At 41.7% G+C, this 21,659-nt stretch overlaps 1 protein-coding gene across 2 annotated transcripts in view; it reads left to right on the top strand.

Annotated features, from left to right (window-relative positions):
• Positions 1-21,659, top strand: part of abch1 (ATP-binding cassette, sub-family H, member 1) — a gene marked incomplete at its 5' end in the record, with an annotated part of 42,574 nt that overhangs the window by 13,576 nt on the left and 7,339 nt on the right. For both annotated transcript variants that reach the window (XM_084075362.1, XM_084075363.1), the window contains 12 exons: positions 1,683-1,837; positions 4,787-4,894; positions 5,555-5,648; positions 10,782-10,856; positions 10,991-11,183; positions 13,191-13,287; positions 17,358-17,526; positions 18,253-18,353; positions 20,505-20,575; positions 20,863-20,912; positions 21,049-21,105; positions 21,201-21,271. In XM_084075362.1, coding sequence (XP_083931488.1) covers positions 1,683-1,837; positions 4,787-4,894; positions 5,555-5,648; positions 10,782-10,856; positions 10,991-11,183; positions 13,191-13,287; positions 17,358-17,526; positions 18,253-18,353; positions 20,505-20,575; positions 20,863-20,912; positions 21,049-21,105; positions 21,201-21,271 — 1,241 coding nt within the window. The remainder of the gene's footprint in view (positions 1-1,682; positions 1,838-4,786; positions 4,895-5,554; positions 5,649-10,781; positions 10,857-10,990; positions 11,184-13,190; positions 13,288-17,357; positions 17,527-18,252; positions 18,354-20,504; positions 20,576-20,862; positions 20,913-21,048; positions 21,106-21,200; positions 21,272-21,659) is intronic.

Here is a 21,659-nt window from a genome sequence, read left to right as displayed (position 1 = left end):
TCCTGAAAGGTATAGTTACAAATAGGGGTTCCCGCCCAAAATGGGTTGATATCACATGATATTACCATCTCATGAATGCTGAGATGTGTGCACTTTTACCAGGCCAATTTTAGGAGTAAGTATGCTGGGTGTTGTTATTACAATTAGTTTATGTTAAGGAATGTTAAGGAAGTTTTGCACACTTGCTGTTTCTCAAGTTTACAGTTTTAATCATGCTGCTTGGTACAGCAACAGCTTTCTAAAGTTTTCTCTGGAGCAGATACATTAGAGCAATTTGTCACCAAGTGCCTTGCTCAGGAGCTCCTCAATTTATTTCTGTATTTCTTACAACCAGTGCCCCCTGTGCCATCATGTCTTTAGATATCTGTTGAGCTTTTTCTGCCCTTACTGGCCCAATTCCAATCCGCTCCCTTACAGACTCACTGACTTAGGCGTGCGTCAATGAGGGCTCAGGCAGAGCCCTTTATGCACCCTTTTTGTTAGTCAGCATCGATGCAGACTTTGGCAGAGGGAATTACCCACAGTTCATAGCGTTACCAGGGGAATGTGGGGAACGCCAATCATTTGAGTATGCAAATTATTATCGCATCGCGGTTAGAATGTCAACAAACAGTAGTGCTTTCTCACCGTTCTCAAAGGAAGACGGAATGGAAGATATCTATTAAGTAAAAAATAAGGGACACAAGATAAGAAATGAGAAAAGTAAATACAGAATATGGAAATACAATTCAAAATGATTTTTTGAAAATATTACAGCCCCTAATCTTAACACAATTTAAAATGAACAGAATAACTTAAATGTAATAATAATCAACAGTCACAGCCTTTAAAGCAATGACTGTAAATAAGGACAGTAAGAGTTTTATAAGTGATGGAAAGTGTCATGAATGAAGGACTCATCCAAAGTGCTGTCCCATTCCTTTCATACCATTTGGAGCCCTTGCAGTCTCTCACCCTAAAGCACTTACCAGCTGATGATCACTTAAGTCATTGAAGGTGCAGGGCTTGAGGGCTTAGGGTGGACAGTGGAATTGGGCCAATGATAGTTCACAATGAAGAGAGAATCGGGGAGTGACATGCAGCAAAAGTCCGTCAGACTCGGGAATCGAACCCGGGACTCATTGTCAAGCATCAGAGCCTATGTGGTATGCACCTAAACCACTCAGCTATCGTCGCCCCTTTAGCATGGTGTCTTACATACGGTTTCAGTTTTCCCTTTCTTGTCCGATTGGATATCGAGTGTCGATGATAACACACATGGCTAATTCCAGTACATAATCCTAAACAACATGCTAGCGCCAAGAGGAAGTGGTTTGTGACCTAGAATAGAAAGAGGTCTGTAAGGTGACACGTCAGCTGTTTATTTGGGTGTAACTGATTTGCTGCTGTATCGCAGCTAACTGTGCCCTTGGCTTATGTTGCTGCAATGCAGAAACGTGCTTGTTAAACGCTAAGCCACTTGAATGGTGAGGTTTTGTTATTTCAAGTATTTCCTTTCTAGGTCTCACTTCTCTCTGATGTTATTTGTTGATACCTCGTAGACTTGATAAGACGGGATTTGTGACACAGATCTGAATGTTTCAAACTTTCACCCGCACTCGCCCCACTCACAAAACTCCACTCTATGTTTCAATACAGTATCTACGTATCTATTATTGAAACTCCACCACTGTGTTGTGTAGGACCTGGCACTGTACAACGAATTCACCATCAGTGACACTTTGACCTTCTTTGGCCGTATCCATGGCCTGTCGTCCAAGGACACGCAGGCACGCATTGAATTCCTCGTCGACTTCCTGGATCTACCTCAGAAGAACAGGCTGGTCCGAAATCTCAGGTAACGCAGCTGGACTTGAACATCCAACCTCATAGAGGTCCTGAAGCAGTGAGTTACATCTAACAATTTTAGATATTTACTGTAGTTGATGCTGTTGTTGTACAAAGCAACTTAGTTGGACAGTGTCTTGTTGAGGGGTTTGAAACACATATTGTAATAAGATGATGAAAGGAGCCCCAGCGTCTCTCTGATGTATGGATAACTGCATGGACTGAAACAACATTTCTTTGTATTGTGTGCTGTGAAGCATGTCTGGTAGGTCAGCCACTGCTTTCCCAGGACATGGTGACATACAGGGGCAGTGACCCATGGTCATTAGAGTTACTGTCAATTAAAGCCTCTCTCTCTCTCTCACACACACACACACACACACACACACACACACACACACACACACACACACACACACACACACACACACACACACACACACACACACACACACACACACACACACACACACACACACACACACACACACACACACACTCTTCTCTTCTCTTCTCTAGTCATACGGGCATATTTCTGAAACCCAGTGTCCACAAAACTATCTAAATTATGTGGACATAACTCACAAGCTGGGTTTCCAAGAAGCTTACAAAATATGGAGCATTCTACTGAAATACAGAGAATTTGGAGTCTACTCATTTGTTCAAATATCATGCCAGCTATGCAAGAAATTCTAGGCATTGTGGTTTCTAAACATTGTGGTTCTGTCAAAGTGACAGTTTAGGGTTATACAATGTTCTGTCATAATCCCTAACCTGACATTTCACTTGACTAAACAGACTTTATCTATATGGCTTACACTGTTATCGTGTTCAGTGCTGCTGTTGCCTTTCGTCCAGGTGTGTCATAAGTTCACTTTCAATTCAATCAAATCAGGAAATAGAACCACAAAATGAAAGAGAGCAAGGGTACCATGTCAAATGCAAACCCAGGATATCACAGTCACATGGTTAGCACATGACCTGTTTGAGCTACCACGGCAGCCATAAAGTTTCTGACGGAAAAACTTTCAGTCAGAATCAGGATCAGACGTATTAACTGCAAATACTCACACACACACTAGGAACATGACTTGGTGTCTTGGTTAATATCAGTGTTCTTACAATCATGCAAATGTCAAAGTCGGTAAATTTGCAAATACAATTTCCAGGCCCTGGAAAATGATCATTTAGGAAATGTCATAGAAATAAGTTAAAGTTGCTCCCATAGGCATACAAATGTATTCGGCTTTGTCTTCTTCACCTGGCAGGTAGAGTATAAATTAGCACAGAGAGTGGATTGACCGCACTCATTATTGTACACCAAGATGAAGCTACCTCCAGCCAAGAAGAGATTCACCCAGAAGACCCTAAATTCTTCCTTTCTTTCCATTTTCTTTCTTCATTTTTAGCAATTCATGATGCACAAATAGCAGCACCGACTCGAGGGAGTGAAGGCACAGTCCACGAGAGAGACAGAGAGAGGGAGCGAGATGTTTCCTCCACAATTAAAATAGACAAAAAGATAAAAAAAAGGAAAAAAACCTATAAGCGTTCTGCTAGTGCTTGTAACATGTTATCTTTTGTGAGATCGCCAATAAATGTCTTCTTGCATAATGTCGGTGCAATGCCATTAATTAATTATTTTGTTGATATGGTGTTGAAATGTTAAAAACATGCTGAAAAGTCATGAGTGAGTCGTGTCTCATAAAAAGCCTTAGGAGATTCATTGTAAAATCGTACCACTGTACTATTGGCAAACTGTTAATGAAGTGCTCAATTCGAGTTGAGCCCCCAGGAGCGTGCACATAATTCGGTGCCTATGTCCAGGACCACTGCAGGGACTGTGGAATTACAAGAAGCAGGTTTTTTAAATAATTTGTTTTATTATATATATATATATATATATATATCAACAAATTGATGCAAAAAAGTCTAATAGATTGTTTTAGTAATCGTCAAAATCGATTAGTCCGATTTTTTATACTCATACAGTGTTGCACAGAAATAACAAAAGTAGCACATTTATAAGTTTACAACGTGTGTCACATCAGGTTGTGAACTTGCTATTATCGCTATTTCTTTATTTTGAAAGCAATACGAATTTATTTTTTTAATTAAAGACTATTATAGATTTTTTTTTAAATAATCCATTAAACCGATTAGCTCAATTAACTGTTGCACCCCTAGTGGCAAGTCTTTTTGTTATGAACCTTGAGTTAAACGTTGAGGAGAATATATGCCTGTCAATATACGCCTTATCAGCAAAAGTCTGTGTGAAACTTGGCAGTAGCGAATAGTGATCTGCCTTAAATCCTCATGGTGAGCCCCACAGACTGCTGTTCAGGCAGTCCCATCTGCTCACAAAGGCCTTTCTGTTCCCAGAGGGCTCATGTGAGCATTCATTATGTTTGTATAACAGTTAATAATAATAACAGGGAGAACAGTCCTGCCTGACAACAGCACCATGTGCCACTACACATGGCGTTGTTGTCAGGCGGTCTCATCTTACCGGTTTCGTCTCTTGTTATCCTCAGTCACCTAGCTTAAGACTGAGAGCTACGCGTGCCACTGAGTGGAAGTGGAGGATCATATGGAGACCAATTAGAAGTGTGGGAGATTCACCCCTATAGCCTCTGGTTGGATGGCTGACCCTGCTTATTCTTGTGTTTGTTTCTTTTGTGGTGTGAATGTGTGTACATGCATCTATGAACATGCACAGTAAGTACACTTGCAATACTGTACATACATTTATGCATGCTTTTGTGGGGTTGTGTGTGTGTGTGTGTGTGCGTGCGTGCGTGTGCGTGTGCGTGTGCGTGTGCGTGCGTGCGTGCGTGCGTGTGTGTGTGTATGTGTGTGTGTGTGTGTGTGTGTGTGTGTGTGTGTGTGTGTGTGTGTGTGTGTGTGTGTGTGTGTGTGTGTGTGTGTGTGTGTGTGTGTGTGTGTGTGTGTTCTACAGTGGGGGTCAGAGAAGGAGGGTTTCTCTTGGAGCAGCCTTACTACAGAATCCACAGCTACTCATTCTTGATGAGCCCACAGTGGGAGTGGACCCTGTGCTCAGGTCTAAGTATGTACATACGTACGCACACACGCACGCATGCACGCACACACACACACGCACACGCACACGCACACACACACACACACACACACACACACACACACACACACACACACACACACACACACACACACACACACACACACAGTCAGTCATCACAATACAAAATCATACTGTACATTTTGTCCTATACTCTTTGAACTAATTCTGATTCATTCAGCTAATCAGCTAATCGACTAAACAAGCTGTCATATGGAAAAGAAAGCTAAACATTATGAGTACTTCTAATTATTATTATAAATCATATAATCCTTAATACTTACTTATATCCTGCACTCAGACACAAAAGCAGCATTTTGATCCAATCCTTTTGAGTTACAGGACCACACTGGAACAAAGCCCGGTCAAATGACCTACTTGGCTGCTTAGTACTTGTTACTTTGGGTCTTGCCCCTTTATCTTTTCTACAAATGCTTTTGTGGGTCAGTTACAGGGTTACAGGATTGGTCGAGGAAGTTGCAGCCAGTACAGGCCATTCTAGATGAATATTTCATTTCCAGCAATTCACATCCTATAGAGTATAGACACTCACAATCCCTCTTTCAAATTGTCCACAAAACGGCAGATAATGGCATTTTGACCCAGCACTGTTTTCTGTGTTTGTAGGATCTGGCAGCATCTGGTGGAGATTGTGAAGACAGGAAAGGTGTCCGTCATCATCACCACTCATTACATAGAGGAGGCCAGGCAAGCCAATGTGGTGAGCTGATAAAGCCTGCACACTAGTTAACCCATGCACTTGTATCACGTACTTATGCACACATACATAAGAAAAGGTGTAGACTTAGGCCTAATTTATTACTTGTTGTACGACCGTGTCACTTGCCGTAAACAACTGCTCGATAGATTTGCTGTGGTTATGCAGAAGTCTATCCATCCATCCATCTCCAACTGCTTATCGGTCGTGGGGGCAACAGTTTCAGCAGAGAGCTCCAGACTTCCCTTTCTTGATCAACATTAGCCACTACCTCCTGGGGGATCCCGAGGCGTTCCCAGGCCAGTGTGGAGATGTAATTCCCCCATCAGGTCCTTGGTCTGCCACGGGGTCTCCTCCCAGTGGGACATGCAGCGAAGACCTCCCTAGGGAGATGCTCGGGATGCATCCGTACTAAATGCCCGAACCACCTAAGCTGGCTCCTTTCCAAGTCAAGGCGCAGCGGCTCTACTCCGAGTCTCTCTCGGGTGACTGAACTTCTCACCCTATATCTAGGGGAGATGTCAGCCACCCGTCTGAGAAAACACATTTCGGCCGCTTGTATACGCAACCTTACTCTTTCTGTCATGACCCACACTTCATGACCATAGGTGAGAGTAGGAACGAATATTGCTTGGTAGACCGAGAGCTTTGCCTTCTGGTTCAGCTCTTTTTTCTTCTGGCTCAGCTCTCTTGCGGTACAGCGACAGTAATACATCTCCTACTGCTCCGATTCTCCTGCTGATCTCCTGCTCCGTCCTCCCCTCACTCGTGAACAAGACCCAGAGAAACAACGTCTCCCAACTTGGAGTGCACAATCCATCGGTTTCCTGCTGAGAACCATGGTCTCAGATTTGCAGAAGTCTATAAAAGGATCCTGTCTGTGTCTCTCTGTGTATGCAGCCAGTAGGCCAAAAAAGCACCTCCATGCATAGGCCTACTGTATATTTAAAAAGAATCGTTGAAAATAAATTGAGTGACCCAGTCATATGACAAACTATAATTTAGGCTTAAAGCACACAGTCACTCGCAGAGGAAATCACCACAACTATGCATCACATCCATATTAGTATTTGTCATCGGGCAGCTATGAGGTCCCCTACAAACAATGGGTCATTTAACAACTTCCCCATGTCATTGTTTATTAGATGTGACATTCTGGACAAAGACTCAAACTGAGTCACACTGAAAGAGATAGAGATGCAATACTGCTACAGTAAATGCTTTGTGTGGACTCACTGCTGTGCATATTTCTGGCACTGACATTATTTTAGATGACTCAGAGGCAGTATAACCAGAGCTCTAATTGGCCCTTTCATTTAATTAGGCATGCTGACTGGTCTATTTTAACTTAGTTTATGTTGAGAAAAGTAAAAAACAAAAGAACAAAGACTGACACCATGTAGATAAATATTGTCAACTTGCACTGTCACCCTTGGTACCACTGTACTTAAAACAAGGCAACCTAGTGGAAATTATAGTTGAGCCATGTGGCTCATCGCCTTTCATTAGGGATCTGCTAGTCTGTTTTAGTTTGGTTTGGTGTTTTCAGCAACCCTCGTAGACGGTTTTGCAGACAGAGTAACTGTGTGGCTCTGTGTGGCTCAGATGATATAAATTGAAGAGTCAATAAAATATATAATACAGACTATGTATCTATCAATAATATAGCCACATTTTACATGACTTTACAGATGTACATTCAGCAGAAAGCTTAGTAGCTGTCTTAACATACTTTAACATGCTTTGGATTCCACATTATTTCAGTAGTAATCTCCTTCCTAGATGATTTAGTGTGCCTAACTGCTTATGTTTTAAACTGTGTTATTATATTATTTTGAAGATTAAGGCCTCTCTGAGCCACATTAGTTTTTTCAGAAAGTCATTCATAAGTAAAACTGAAAAATCTTGAGAAAAATGTAGAAGCCTCAACACTTTTTTTGTTTTGTTTTTATTTGCAGTCGTGGGCCCCATAACTGTCTACCAATGCAACTAGAATAAAAATGTGGGTATTTTACAATTATGGCTCATTGTATTACCTGCTTGTTATTTAAGCATTGTTAATAATAATATAATATAGCCCCCACTCCTTTTGGGGTATTTTCTGTCACAGTACATTTGCCATTTCTTTTAATTAGTTTTAAACCCTTCCTTATCCAGTAATACAGTGCGTGCGGGGCAGTTATGAGTTAAGGGTCTTGCTCAGGGACACTTCGACACAGAAGGCCCTCTAGACCGCCTCTCTATCCATTAGCCCTAATCGTACAGTAATTAGCATTCTGTCGTTAAACATAAGCCTGTAGTTAGTTGTTTATTTAGGAGGAGTTAAGAATTTAGCACAGTAAGTGCTGTAATTATGGGGTCGTTAAGATACATACGTAAAAGATAAGGTAAACCTTTAGTGATCCCTGGAGGGAAATGCAGGTGTCATACCAGCAACAGCAGTGAGAGTGAAACACAGAGGAGGTGCAGCCTATAGAGTGAGAATCAAGAACCAAACAAATCAAATAAAAATTAAGTAATAAAATAATGAGCTTTAGATATCAGCCCTGGGTTCTCTGAATGAGTGTAAATAATGTATAGTCTATCAATAAATATACATTTGCAGTGAATATCTGAATATAATTGCTACATCTATTGTCCATGAATATAACATATTGTCGCTGTCGGGCAGAAATCAGCTATCTCCATTTTTCAACTTTTTATTTTTTAGAAATCAGTGCTATTGGACACCCTTTACGTCTGTGAGTGGGTTTTACAAATATTGAAACGAATGAAAAGTATTAAAAAGTGCAAAACTGTCGGTCAAGCCGCCTAACTCCAACTTGGAGATTTTAATTAGAATGACAAAGTCAGACGGTAAAAACATTAATGGTCAAAAACCTCCTAACTCCACTTTAGGGTAATTTGGGTAAAGTGATGATACATTATAAGGACACATTCAACTATCTGACAATGTATAAAGTCACCATACCAACTTTGATGAGGCAGTATTGTGTTGTTCTAAAATCATGTTTTTTTCCCATTTCCTTTAAAAGTTAATATTTTGGACATAGCTGGTTTCTGCCCGACAGCAGAGATATGTATAGTCTATCAACAATACAGACGGATATGTTTATAATCTTGATTCTTACACTCTTTGGATGAACATTGAGCATTATATGCTGCAAAGTCATGAGTGTTCATTTAACTCTGAGAGTGTTAAAATGGACCCATAACACTCTCAAAGTTAACTAACACTCAGGATTTTGCAGTATTCAGTTACTATTTATAGCTGCCACCCCATACAACTACAATAGTATAAAAGATGTATGATTGACTATGTAACTGGCTCAATAGTTGGAGAGACGGCATGGCTTTGGGACAAAACATATCTTTATTTAATGTGCGCTATACAGAATCGCACAACGCTGCTTGCCATGCTGCGGTACTAGATGAATAAGCCACTATATTAGCTACAGAGGAAACACAAGACAAAAGGCAGATATCCAACCTGTCATAACAGACGCTGTCCCTCTTCCTGCATGTTTATGATTATCATTATCTCTTTGGTGGAAAACAAGATACCAGACAGTGTAGTCGTGTGTGTTTGTGTCTTCCTACTGTGTGTGTGTGTGTGTGTGTGTGTGTGTGTGTGTGTGTGTGTGTGTGTGTGTGTGTGTGTGTGTGTGTGTGTGTGTGTGTGTGTGTGTGTGTGTGTGTGTGTGTGTGTGTGTGTGTGTGTGTGTGTGTGTGTGTGTGTGAGTGAGTGAGTGAGTGAGTGAGTGAGTGAGTGAGTGAGTGAGTGAGTGAGTGAGTGAGTGAGTGAGTGAGTGAGTGAGTGAGTGAGTGAGTGAGTGAGTGAGTGAGTGAGTGAGTGAGTGAGTGAGTGAGTGAGTGAGTGAGTGAGTGAGTGAGTGAGTGAGTGAGTGAGTGAGTGTGTGTGTGTGTGTGTTCTTGTGACTTGGAAAATAAATCAACCCGCTGTCAAGCAACAAATAACATTTGTAGCTTAACATTGTAAGTGCATTTAAGAGCACTTGTTAAGAGCACTTACGTGGACAGTGTCATGACACTGCTCAAGGGCTGTGACAAGTAGGGTAGAAAACAGAATATGCAATAATGCTGAATAGCTACCTGCCAGGAGACAAGTCAGACAACAGAGAAAGACACGGTGACACATGACCTAATTTATCCTCCTGAAACCAGCCTATTGTATGTACGTAACCTCATGACTCCACTGTTCAAAACAAGGTTCACACATCTTGGTTGTGTGCCAGTGTTGTGCACCGGAAATAGCAGATCTACAAGCTCACAACGCTTCGCAGCACCACGTGCAACTTACAGTAGTACAAGCTTTATAGGTGTAGTCCCAGATATGCTACTGTAAAAGCCAGGTATTCCTCCTGCGTCAAAGTAAAACTCGTCTTTCAGGCGTCTTACATTCAGCTGACTAAAGTAATGTTCCCAATTAGGGACCAAATGAAGGGTTAGGCAACCATTTATGTACTGTACTACTATAATAACATGACAATCATTCAGGTGTGGAGCGAACAACTGAAGGTTCAGTCAGTTTGATGTACTGTATTGCTTCATCAGTGTGTTTAGTTTTGTTGCTCTTGAGACTACAACGCATGCCAACCCAGTCGCCAACTGTGTCATAAGTAAATGTAGGGCACAACAAAGCTTTACACCATTGCTGAGGTTGTACTGGTTGTACTGGTGTGCCATACTCAAACTGTAGATTCTTTGCTATCCAAACCACATACTTTTTTCATCATCAGCAAAACAAATCTATAAACATCTCTTTTGCTTATTTAGTTTGCTTGTTATGCCTTTACCAATGTCTTTTGCATGTTTGGCTACATCTCTATTGTCAGATTTAGTTGCTTTCAGCCTGACGTCCCTATTTTGGGCGTGTCATTAGTATGTTCAGAATTGTTCAAAAATAGCGAACAGATCTACAATATCACAGTGCGTTGAATCACAAATGCGTTGCAAGCTTGTAGATTGTTTTCACTATTCGTGGTATGGTGAAGAGTTACTGTAAGTGGTTAATGATTATCAGGCATCTAATGTGAAATATTGTCCTGGAGACCCATAATACCAAACACCTCTCCAACTAGCTCAGTGTATCTGATCCTGCTGTTATTCCTGCAGGTGGGACTCATGCGGAATGGACACTTGTTGGCAGAGGGACCTCCAGACGCTTTGATGAAGCAGCACAATGCATCAGTGAGTACCGCTTGAAAAATATCTCCTTTTGTCATGAAGCTTTTGGAAAACGTTTTCCCCCCCAGAGACAAGGAACAAGGATAAGCCCAAGTTATAATGCTACTAATCATGGCCGATGTTAACACTTGTTGCAGACCCTTGAGCATGCCTTCCTGCAGCTGTGTGAGACGTCTGACCAGATCCACTCCAAACATGGCTCCACTCCCCCGGGACCCAACCTGGGCACAGTAATAGAGAACAGCCTGTCATTTGAGAGTGGGCGCGATGAGAGTCGGCCAATCCTGGGGAGTGGGTCGGTACCACCGGAGGAAGAGCCCAAATATTCAGGTAGGTTATCTGAACGAATAACCAGTCACAGGTCATACTGTGACCTTTTGAACTATATCTACACATACATACATACATACATACATACATACACACACACATACACACACACACACACACACACACACACACACACACACACACACACACACACACACACACACACACACACACACACACACACACACACACACACACACACACACACACACACACACACACACACACACACACACCGTATATCTAGGTGTGCCCTGGGATCTTTTGGCTATGCCAGGTGTGCCTTGGCACCAAAAAGGTTGAGAAACACTGATCTAGAGTTCAGATTTCAAGTTATGTCAGATGGGTGTCACCGTGGCTTCAAACCACAAAACTACCTTGAGTTTCCGTGTTGCATGTTCTTCCCCCTTTCTACCCTCAGCTTCCTCTCTCTTTCCCAAACTTGTGCTACATATCATACTTCCTCATTTCTCTCTCTCTCGTCTTCACTGTGGTATTAAATGCCTCTAATGTAGTCCTTTCAATGGCATTCATTTGGATTAATATGGATGAGTGAGATGGATGATGTCAGCTTTAATCTGGATTATTGTTCATTTGTGTGCAGCTTTCTTTTTCAAAACATCAACATTTCTCAAAAAACTACCTCAAAGGCACCATGCATGCACTTGACCCTGAGTGACCTTAAAAGGTCAAACGCACTTGTTTTTCAAGGTGGATCAATGCACCAAAAAGACAGATCTTGTTTGTTTACAGGGGGCATGGTTTATCATGCCTGACAAGACTTTATATAATATCGGTAGCCTCAGTCATATTTTGAAGGTTTTCAGGAAAGAAGAAATTAAACGTTTACCTTAAAAAAAAACTTTTGACTTGATCAAAAAGTGCCTAAATCAACACACTCATTTTGCCTAAGTCATGTTTATCTACCTTTCTTTATATCTGCCTAACTCTATGCTCCCACGCTGGGCAAGACCTAGGCTGTTGGTTGTCTAGGCGGAAGTGGTTGAATTTGGTGGAAGTACCGCCCAAGGAAATGACGTTGATGCTTTACAAATCTGTTAACATTTTCCGTGAATGAAACGAGTGTTGTGATTGGTCAAAAAGGATAGTTTCCGGGGGAAACACGTATGACGGAAGTTCTATCCCTATAGACAGTCGCTGGTTTAGGTCGTGACCAGGCTCTTCTCTTCGCAGATGAGTGAGGCTGGGAACGAGGCTACTATGCTCCTAACAAACACTGCTGATTCATCCTGCCTTATTGCCTATGTTCTCAGCCTCATCTCAAAATCAGATCAGTTTCATCAGAATGCTTGTTACATTCAAAATCATTTTTGGAATGTAACAAGCAATCTGATTGGCTGAGGACATAGGCAATAAGGTACAATGAAGCAGCAGTATTAGGAGAGTAGAGTGAGGCAGAAATGTCAATTTAGCCAAAAAGCTACTTAGGCAATTATGCTATGAGGCTAACGATTATGTTCTTTCATTGGGTGTGTTATTCTCAAAGTCCTGTCCGGTGGAAAATGCAAGGATGTTTATCTAAAACCCAGAGACTTGTGGACTCATTTACCTACTGTATGGGGAATGGCGGTAAAGAAGACAAATTGTTAGTTGGCCATAATTATAGGTCTAAGAAGGCAAGTATGTGCTACAAATTAACTAGGAAATAAATGGTATTGTTACTCTTAGTTTGAGGGTAAATACAGTACTGTATTATGTACTTGATTTGACGGTCGAGTGGAAGATTAATATTTTTTTGAAAGTATAAAATTATTAAATATGTCAGTCATTTAGGCTATATGTATATTTAGATTATTTGTCATATCTGCCCTGTGCAACTTCAAATCCTAAAAGCCAAACGGAAATGTAATTTTTATTCATATATTCTAGTGTTCAACGACAGAAACACAATTAAATCGTTAATCGCAATTACTTGAGTGACATTTAATCGTCAGGTAAAATATCATTGTGACAGCTCTGTGCGTGCTTGCGTGTGTTTGTGTTCAGCGGACTGGAAGGTTCGAGCCAGACACGTGCTGCCAAAATGGAGGAACATCGCAGCCCTGATGATCAAAACCATGGTGCGGATGAAGAGGATGCCAGGGTGAGGATGGTGATATGTTTTGTTTTAGGCCAGAAAGAAACTTGTTCAAGCTACATTCCTATCTATGCACTCCGTAAAACATATTCCATATGTATGGGGAATGAATGACCACCCCCACAGGGTCAGGTGATGTGGATATTCTTTAAATTCCTTGTCCACATCTCCCCCTGGTATGGTTTAAAGCCATACCAGGGGGAACAATTATCTCCCTAAAGGAGCTTTACTGTACCTTTTTCTTTGTACTATCTTGACCTGTATTTAATATTGACCATCAGCTTTGATATGTTTGATTGTCCAGAACTCCAATAAGATTGGGTAATCCAGTGAGTATCCAGCCTGAATGCAGTTTACCGCAATAGCCCCCATTTGACAGACTTGTGAGCAGTCTAATAAAGAATAGCAGTCTAATAAATAGAGAAAGGATCCCCAAAAAAATGAGAAGCAGTTAAAGCAGTTTTTATCAGTTCTAGTTTCATGTCCTAAACATAGTGTGCTTGTCCTAAACAAACAAGCACACTATTGTTTCACAATAGTGTGCTTCTAAATAGCACTAGTCAAACGAACTACACACCAGAAAACCGGCACTTTGTCGGCACTGCCCTGCCCACTGCCCCGCACGATAACATGGGAAATCAAATGGATGCGTCTGATGCATCGGCTTGCATTTCAGATGTGCCGACTACAGCGCATCTGACGCTGTTGTCTGACAGTAGCTTCAAGCTACACAAGCTACTGTACAAGCTGTGTTGTTTTTCTGATCTCCACCTAGGCCAGTGGTTCTCAACGTGGGGTCCAGATACCCTCAGGGGTCCTTGACGGGGTTCCAAATGTACCCTTACAGGTCTGTAACTGTGAGGGTGTACAAATGGGGTTCCTTTTGTATACTCTCAGAGTTATGGGGGTCCTTGAAATTAAAACGTTTGAGAACCACTGACCTAGGTGCATTACATGGAAGTGAAAGGTAACAGTTAGACCAGGGTAACCTCAGTGGTGGAAAGTAACCAAGTACATTTACTTAAGTACTGTACTTAAGCACAATTTTGAGGTATTTGTACTTTACTTGACTATTTCCAATTTCCAATACTTTTACTTCTACTCCACTACATCTCAGAGGCAAATATTGTACTTTTACTCCACCACAATAATTTAAAAATGTTAGTTACTAGTTACTTTTTAGATATAAACTATGATATAATGAAACATAAATTAACCACTTTAGCCCTATTTTATACATAGGCTATTTGAAAATAGCCGATCTACAAGCTCACAACGCGTCGCATCGCGACGCGTTGTGAGCTTGTAGATCGGCTATCGGACTTTTCGGCTATCGGACTTTTACTTGTAACAGAGTATTTTTATATTGCAGTATTGGTACTTTTACTTAAGTAAATCATTTGAGTACTTTTTCCACCACTGGGTAACCTCAGTGTGTTCACTCGCCTGGAGGAGTCAACGTCTCTGGTTTTTCGGATTTGGGTGGACGCGTGACACTCTTGCAGAAAGCATTCCTGTATGGCTTGTGCCTTTTCCTACACAGATTTGACAGGCGTGACCCTCTGTTCTCTGGGCTGAGATGACCTTCGTCTTGGGACAGATGTCCTGGTACAGTACATCAGTGGCAACTGTACGCTTTCCCCACATTTAAGCTGGCCTTACACTACAGGATATTTTCAGTCTTAAACGATTTTGAAATCTGGTAGCATCACACGCTACAGGATAATCTTATAAGATTGTCTTATCAGATTATTTTAAGGGCATCACACACTACAGGATTATATCCAGATTCTTGGGCTTGCCCGAACACAGCTATAATAAATAATATAATAAATAAAAGATATCACCGGCCAGTGTGGCCAGCTGCCTTGCTCCGCGAAATTATTATAATTATTAGTAGCCTATATTATTTTGATATTAAATAAAGTAACACAACATTAAAAAAAAATCGACAGCCAGCTGCACTCCTGAGCTGCGCCTTGCAATAAGCACAACACACACACACACACACACACACACACACACACACACACACACACACACCCACACATCTAGGATCGAGGCTGGGGTAGACACGCCCCCCCCCCCCCCCCCCCCGATGCTCGGGAGAGTTGTTTCGGACCCCGATTATCTCGTAGTGTGAGGCCACCTTTAGTCTTCTCCCATCCCTTCGTCAGCATGAGGGTGGAGAATTTGAATCTAGTCCTGGTTGCTCCGCACATGGTGCGGTTTTCGGAGTTCCCACCACTCCTCCATGGAGCATCATGGGAGCTTCCAGTCAAGACAGGACGGGCCTGCTGTGTCAGATGTGTTGACATCTGTCTTTGGTACCGTTGTGCATATCTTGTAAATCTATGGTTCCTCAGTGAAGCAAGGGGTCTGGGTTGTTGTCTTCCTTGTTGACTTCACCAGTCTCACAGAACTTAGTCCTAAGTTTGGAAATGGTACCAGGGCTAACACCAAATAATGCTGTCACTCTGCATAACGGAACGCCAGCTTCACTTGCCCTGTTGCACGGGCCTTATCCTGACAAAAGTGGCATCTTTCCATGGGGGCAGTGTTGCTGCTTGGAGCATACTGTACACAAACTCAACAAAGTTGCAGAACCCATGTGCAGGTGCCAGTCACTCACCTGTGAGGCAGTCACATACCTGTGACTGGCACACACCTGAAGCCCATTGAATGTCATGAATGTCACGACATTGAATGTCAGCAGAAAAGTCTAACAGGCCATTTTGGCACATTTTTGCTCGGCGCTACCCACACGTTTGCCTGTGTTGCTCATTCCATGAATGCCCGATGCTTACAAGCTGTACCTCGTTGTAAAGGTGACTAATCACCGATAAAAATGATATATAACACTTTACTGATTGGTATTAGTAAAGGGGAGATAAAATGGCCCAAATTCAAGTTTCCTTACATTTTGTGAGCGGTTTATATGTGTGTGTTGCACACACTGGGGTGAACACTCGTGTAGCAGATGCACTACATACCCTTGTCGTTTTATCAACCAGTCTCTTGCTATCCCCCTAATAATTCACAGGGAACACCAGAACTGCTGATCTTCTGTTTCTCTCTCTTTCTATGACAGCGTAGTGTGACTTGAGTCACACTGGAGTAGGGTGTTAATCTTTGGGGGTTAAAAGGGCAGGTAGCACATGCCCTGTGTTACATCATTTCGGCTGCTTTGTTGAGCGCAGAGCCATTGATAGAGCTTTCTATAGACTGGTCTGGTTTAACACAGGTTGATAATAAATATATTTTTTAAGAACCTATAGTTGGGTTCATAGTGCATGCCAAAAAAAAAGCCTATATTAATACATGTATCGTTTCACCCATAGTCAGCCGGTATTCATGACCCTTCAAGGGGCTTGGGTGCTGTCAACAAGGGCAGCATACTGTACACCTAACACCGTTGGATGGTGCTTCTGGCATTGTGTGAGCCTCACCGGGTCAACCCCCTCACACAATGACAAACAGAGATATCCTACAATAGGCTCTATGCACAGCAGCCATTTTGGAGAAAAATTGGGCCTCTTCTGACTTCCTTCACAGGTGTTACCAATGATACTAATGAAGGCTCTGTTCCATTCTGATCAAACAGATAAGAGTCAGGGTGCTGATGTTGTGCATGTTGGCTCACTAGAAATACTAGTGGGTCTCAAAGTGTGGTCCATGGACCTTCATGGTTCCTTGAGAGGGTGTAACTCTGAGAGTCAGAGTTATGGGGGTCCTTGAAAATTAAAAAGTTTGAGAACCACTGTGCTACACTAAATGGAACAGAGCCTTCATTAGTGTCATTGGTAACACCTGTGAAGGAAGCAAGGAAGGGGCCCAATTTCTGTCCAATATGGCTGCTGTGCATAGAGCCTATTCCTGCAAGAGCAGAGGATGCAGGGAAGTCCTCCACCACCCCCAAGAGGCATGGTGGTGGCATTTTAGACTACTCGGGATGGGGGACACAGGCTCTCTGAGGGCTGCTATATCTGTAACTGCACCTCCTCCTCGCCGTGTGTCTTACAGAGATGTCGTGTACACTCAGGATTGTGCTGTGTGTCCTTTAATGTCTTGTGCAGGTCCTTGGCTTTCCAGTTCTTGCTGCCAGTCATCCAGATCTCTCTGATGTGTCTGTGTATCGGTGGAGACCCCAGGGGGATCCAGGTGGCTGTGGTTAACAATGAAACCTCCACCTCTTCCTACAGCCACTCGCTCCTCTCCTTCCTGGATAACTCCAGTGTGGAACAGGTAATGCGGAACAGGTAGTTAGAGAACTGTGATCCTCTGTCTGGCTCAGCTCAGACTGCCAGACCGCCAGGCTGTGGAGTGAAGGTGAAATGGGAGAGATTTGTTTAAAACATTGTAGATTTTAGCTATATATATAGCACATTGGTTGGCTATTTTAAAACAGCTGATATACAAGCTCATAGCGTGTCACTTCGTGCCGCGCTATGAGCTTGTAGATTTGCTATTAAAAAATATCAAATATCACAAAATATTTTGTGATGGAGGTTCTCGGCCAAATTCATATAATTTTGGGGGTCCATGACAAAGTTTGACGGATGGATTTACAATATCAATATATTTTTAAAGATATATGAAAAGGCTTTATTAAATACTAGCTCAGCTGGTATTTTAAATTGTAAATTGAGTTACGACATTGTCATCCATTGCAGTGGATCTGTTAAAAAAAGAAAGTGGCAAACCTCTCGAGCTAAATGTAACTTTTTCTCAGGTCAAAACAAAATATTTTTATAGAACTCAATGTGTGTGTGTGTGCCTGCATGCGTGTTTTGTGTGTATGTACTTTCTGAATTTGAAATGTATCTTATGATTATGATATCATATAATACATTTCAATGTATCACACAGCTGTACACATACACAGTAAAATAGTTAAATTGACACTCTGGATTTAGCTGTGTACAATCTAACTATGACAACTTTTGACTAACTTGTACTTCTGCGTTCCAGGTGCCTTTGTCCCATTCGGAGGCTTTCGCAGGGGTTTATAATGGAGAGTACTGGGGTGTCATCGGCTTTGGCCAGAACTTCACCAGCTACCTTACTAGGAGGTGAGAGAATGTTGATGCTGTGTTAAACATAAAACAAGGCAACCTAGGTGGGTGTGCATAGTTGAGACATGTTTTCAACACCCTCAGCCTTATTACAATTGTTTTAAAATCACTTTACGTGGCTCAACTAACTAGTTAAGAATATAAATGAATCAGATAGCAGCATAACTGATATGCATAAATGTTCCCTAGAGGCTGCCAACTTATAAAGGATGAGAAATCCAATGGCAAAGCAGTCTGCATTTTGTATCACAATGGGAGGTGTTATATAAGAAATATTATATATGTTCAAAAGAGAACGGTCAGTCCACATTCCTTAGCATTTTTTTTCTTTGAGGCAGACATCAAAGAAGAGGCACAAATGACTGGTGGGAATTGACCCTTATTGCCAACAGGGACACATGGAACTAGAAACAGGGGGTCTGAGCCAATACACCATAAGTAGGCGTCTGTAGTTCGGCCCTATAAATGCATAGACGTCGTTCAGATGCGGGCAGGGTAACAGTTATCTAGTTGATTGATAGCACTGCTATCAGCATCAGTTGTTATCTATTTTAGTCTGTTGACAAGCCAAGAGTGCTAAATATGTGCAAGTTTATATAGTCGCGGCAGCAGGTGAAACCCCCCCTTCCCCCACAAAACAGGATGTTTAGATTTGGTTTGCTGATTATCTGTTTTGTTTCTGATGGAAATCTGCACGCTGCTTGTAGCCTGCAGTATATCCCCTTTGACATATTGTGACTTGACAGGTTTTGTCTTGAATGTACTAGAGTTGTCTCAACATGCATTGTCATGAATGGATTTAACTGTTGTGGAGTTGACCTCTCTCCTCACCCGATCTTGTTCTTTTGTCTCCTCTAATCTCATTTCCTCTCCTCTGGCCTCCTTTCCTTTAATCGCCTCTCTTCTTCCAGTGAATAGAGTCCCTCATAGAGTTATATATAACTATATGGTCTTCCCCATGATAGAACCAAGTTCCTCTCATGTTTCCTCATTGCATTTTGATCATTCCATGGCACAGGCTGATGTAGCTGATAAGCAACTTCAGATAGTAGTAGTAGTTTGTGTGTGTGTGTGTGTGTGTGTGTGTGTGTGTGTGTGTGTGTGTGTGTGTGTGTGTGTGTGTGTGTGTGTGTGTGTGTGTGTGTGTGTGTGTGTGTGTGTGTGTGTGTGTGTGTGTGTGTGTGTGCGCGTGCGTATTTCTAAGTGTCTATTTTGTTTTTCTTAACACTTTCTTTCACATCGTCAATCTCTTTCTTTCTTTTTTTTCTTTTTCTTCTGTCCCACCCTTCAGTATTTCTCTCACTCTTCTCTGTTCTGCACATCAAAGCGTTCACAAAAACATCATGTGATGATACGTGTATCCTGAGCATAATGGTATATGAATCACATTGTTTTGCTTGAGTGTGAGTGTGTGTGTGTGTGTGTGTGTGTGTGTGTGTGTGTGTGTGTGTGTGTGTGTGTGTGTGTGTGTGTGTGTGTGTGTGTGTGTGTGTGCGTGTGCGTGTGTGTGCCGGGTAGAAAGTCTGGTCCTGCCTGTCCCTGACTCACCTGGGCAGATTGTGGCTCACCACCCAACAATCACATGCTCCCTCTGGCTTAATCATGTGTTGTTCATGTGACACTTTGCCTACATGTCATGACATTTATTTAATACAATACTATCAAAAGTGTCTGTCATGCTTCCAAAAACGAATTGAGGGAGTTCATTTGATGGCCACCAGTGTCCTTCATTAAGAGTGTTCATTTGAAGGTCCACTCAACACCAGTGTCCTAAACTTTTGTTTGTTGTTCATGTTTTCAAGATTTTGTATTGTCACATGTATTACAATACAGCTGTGGCAACACTGCAGGCAGAGATATTATTCTTGTACTTACAGTAGAGCCTCCGCAACAGTGTGTTGACAATGAATAACAATAATTTGTCCCCTTTAGTTGTTTTGGGGGATACAGTATTTATCACTGTACAATTGCACATGGAATGTGCAGGTACATCTGATTACCAGTCTCTCAATAAATGCAAAAGAAGTGCAAATAGCATATGTTACAAAATAATTATAAAATAATAACAGAATTAAAGAGGGGGGGGATACATGTACACATGAATTATGTGAGAACCTTGTTTCTGACCCATATGTTTGTGTTGCACAGAATGATGCAGAGGCAGGTTTCCAAAGACGTAGTCGAAGGAGGATCAGTACACGTTTGGTTAGACCACACCAGTGAGTACTAACGAGATTGTTATGGTTTCAAACATTCCTCTACTAGTGCCTTTGCTGCCTTTGCTGTTCCATTACATTTGCTTCTTCAGTTAGTGTAGGCCTGGGTGATATGACTTACTACAAGCCATTAATTATGTCTTCAAAAAAGATCTGCCGAGGCCAATTTTATTTGATGACCCTAGATACATAGAAGAATAGAAGTAAAAAATGTTTAAAATCTTTTTGCTTTAATGTGGTGATTGTGAGAAACTGATGCTGCTAGTGATCATTAACTATGTTTTTTATAGATCAGCAAATTGCCATTATGCTCCAGAAGAAACTCCATGACGCCTTTCAGGTACAGAAATGCTTTCTGCTGTGTTCTTTGTTAGCTCAACTTGGTTACATGAGGCTTCAACCTGTTGCATGCTACTCACATTTCTATGTAAACAATATATTGTTGGATTATCTGTGTCATCCTATCTTACCCGTAGGCTTTTGTGGATAATAAGTTGGGCAGTATGGCCTACCTGGTTGCACTACCTATCCTGGTAAAAATACATTTATCTACTTACATATCTTTTGATACTACAGTTTAAGTGCTAGTTTGTTCATATTTATGCTAATGCAACATCTATTATTCCAGTTTGAGGACCCTATCTATGGCAGCCAGAAGGCTGACTTCTCTTTATTTGTGACGCCAGGAGCTGTACTCAGGTCAGTATATCGGCTGAGGATTTAACCACTTAAAGCCTTAGTTGTGTGCTGTGTCGCGCATTGGAAATAGCAGATTTGCAAGCTCACGATTGTAGATCAGCCTTTTCTGGTGCACAAAATCGGCGCGCAACTAAATATAAATAAATAAAAACATCTGCACCAAATTTCTATTTGCCAAAAAGTACCTCCACTAATTTGTTTTCACGTATGCTTTATACTTTTGGAAATATTTAACTTTCATTTTATAATGGAAGTCAATGAGGCCCTAATTGTGCTGCATATGTCTCATATGTCAGATACGTGATGACAGATGACTAATGTTATAGATGACTGATGTCTCAGACTGGCCACATGAAGTCCGAGATCCACATGGGAGCAACACTGCTCC

This window comes from Gymnoscopelus microlampas (genome assembly GCF_963454915.1).
Source record: "Gymnoscopelus microlampas genome assembly, chromosome: 13".
In the NCBI taxonomy this organism is placed as follows: domain Eukaryota; kingdom Metazoa; phylum Chordata; class Actinopteri; order Myctophiformes; family Myctophidae; genus Gymnoscopelus; species Gymnoscopelus microlampas.
The sequence above is the reverse complement of the archived record's forward strand: the minus strand, read 5'-3'. Positions and strand labels throughout refer to the sequence as shown.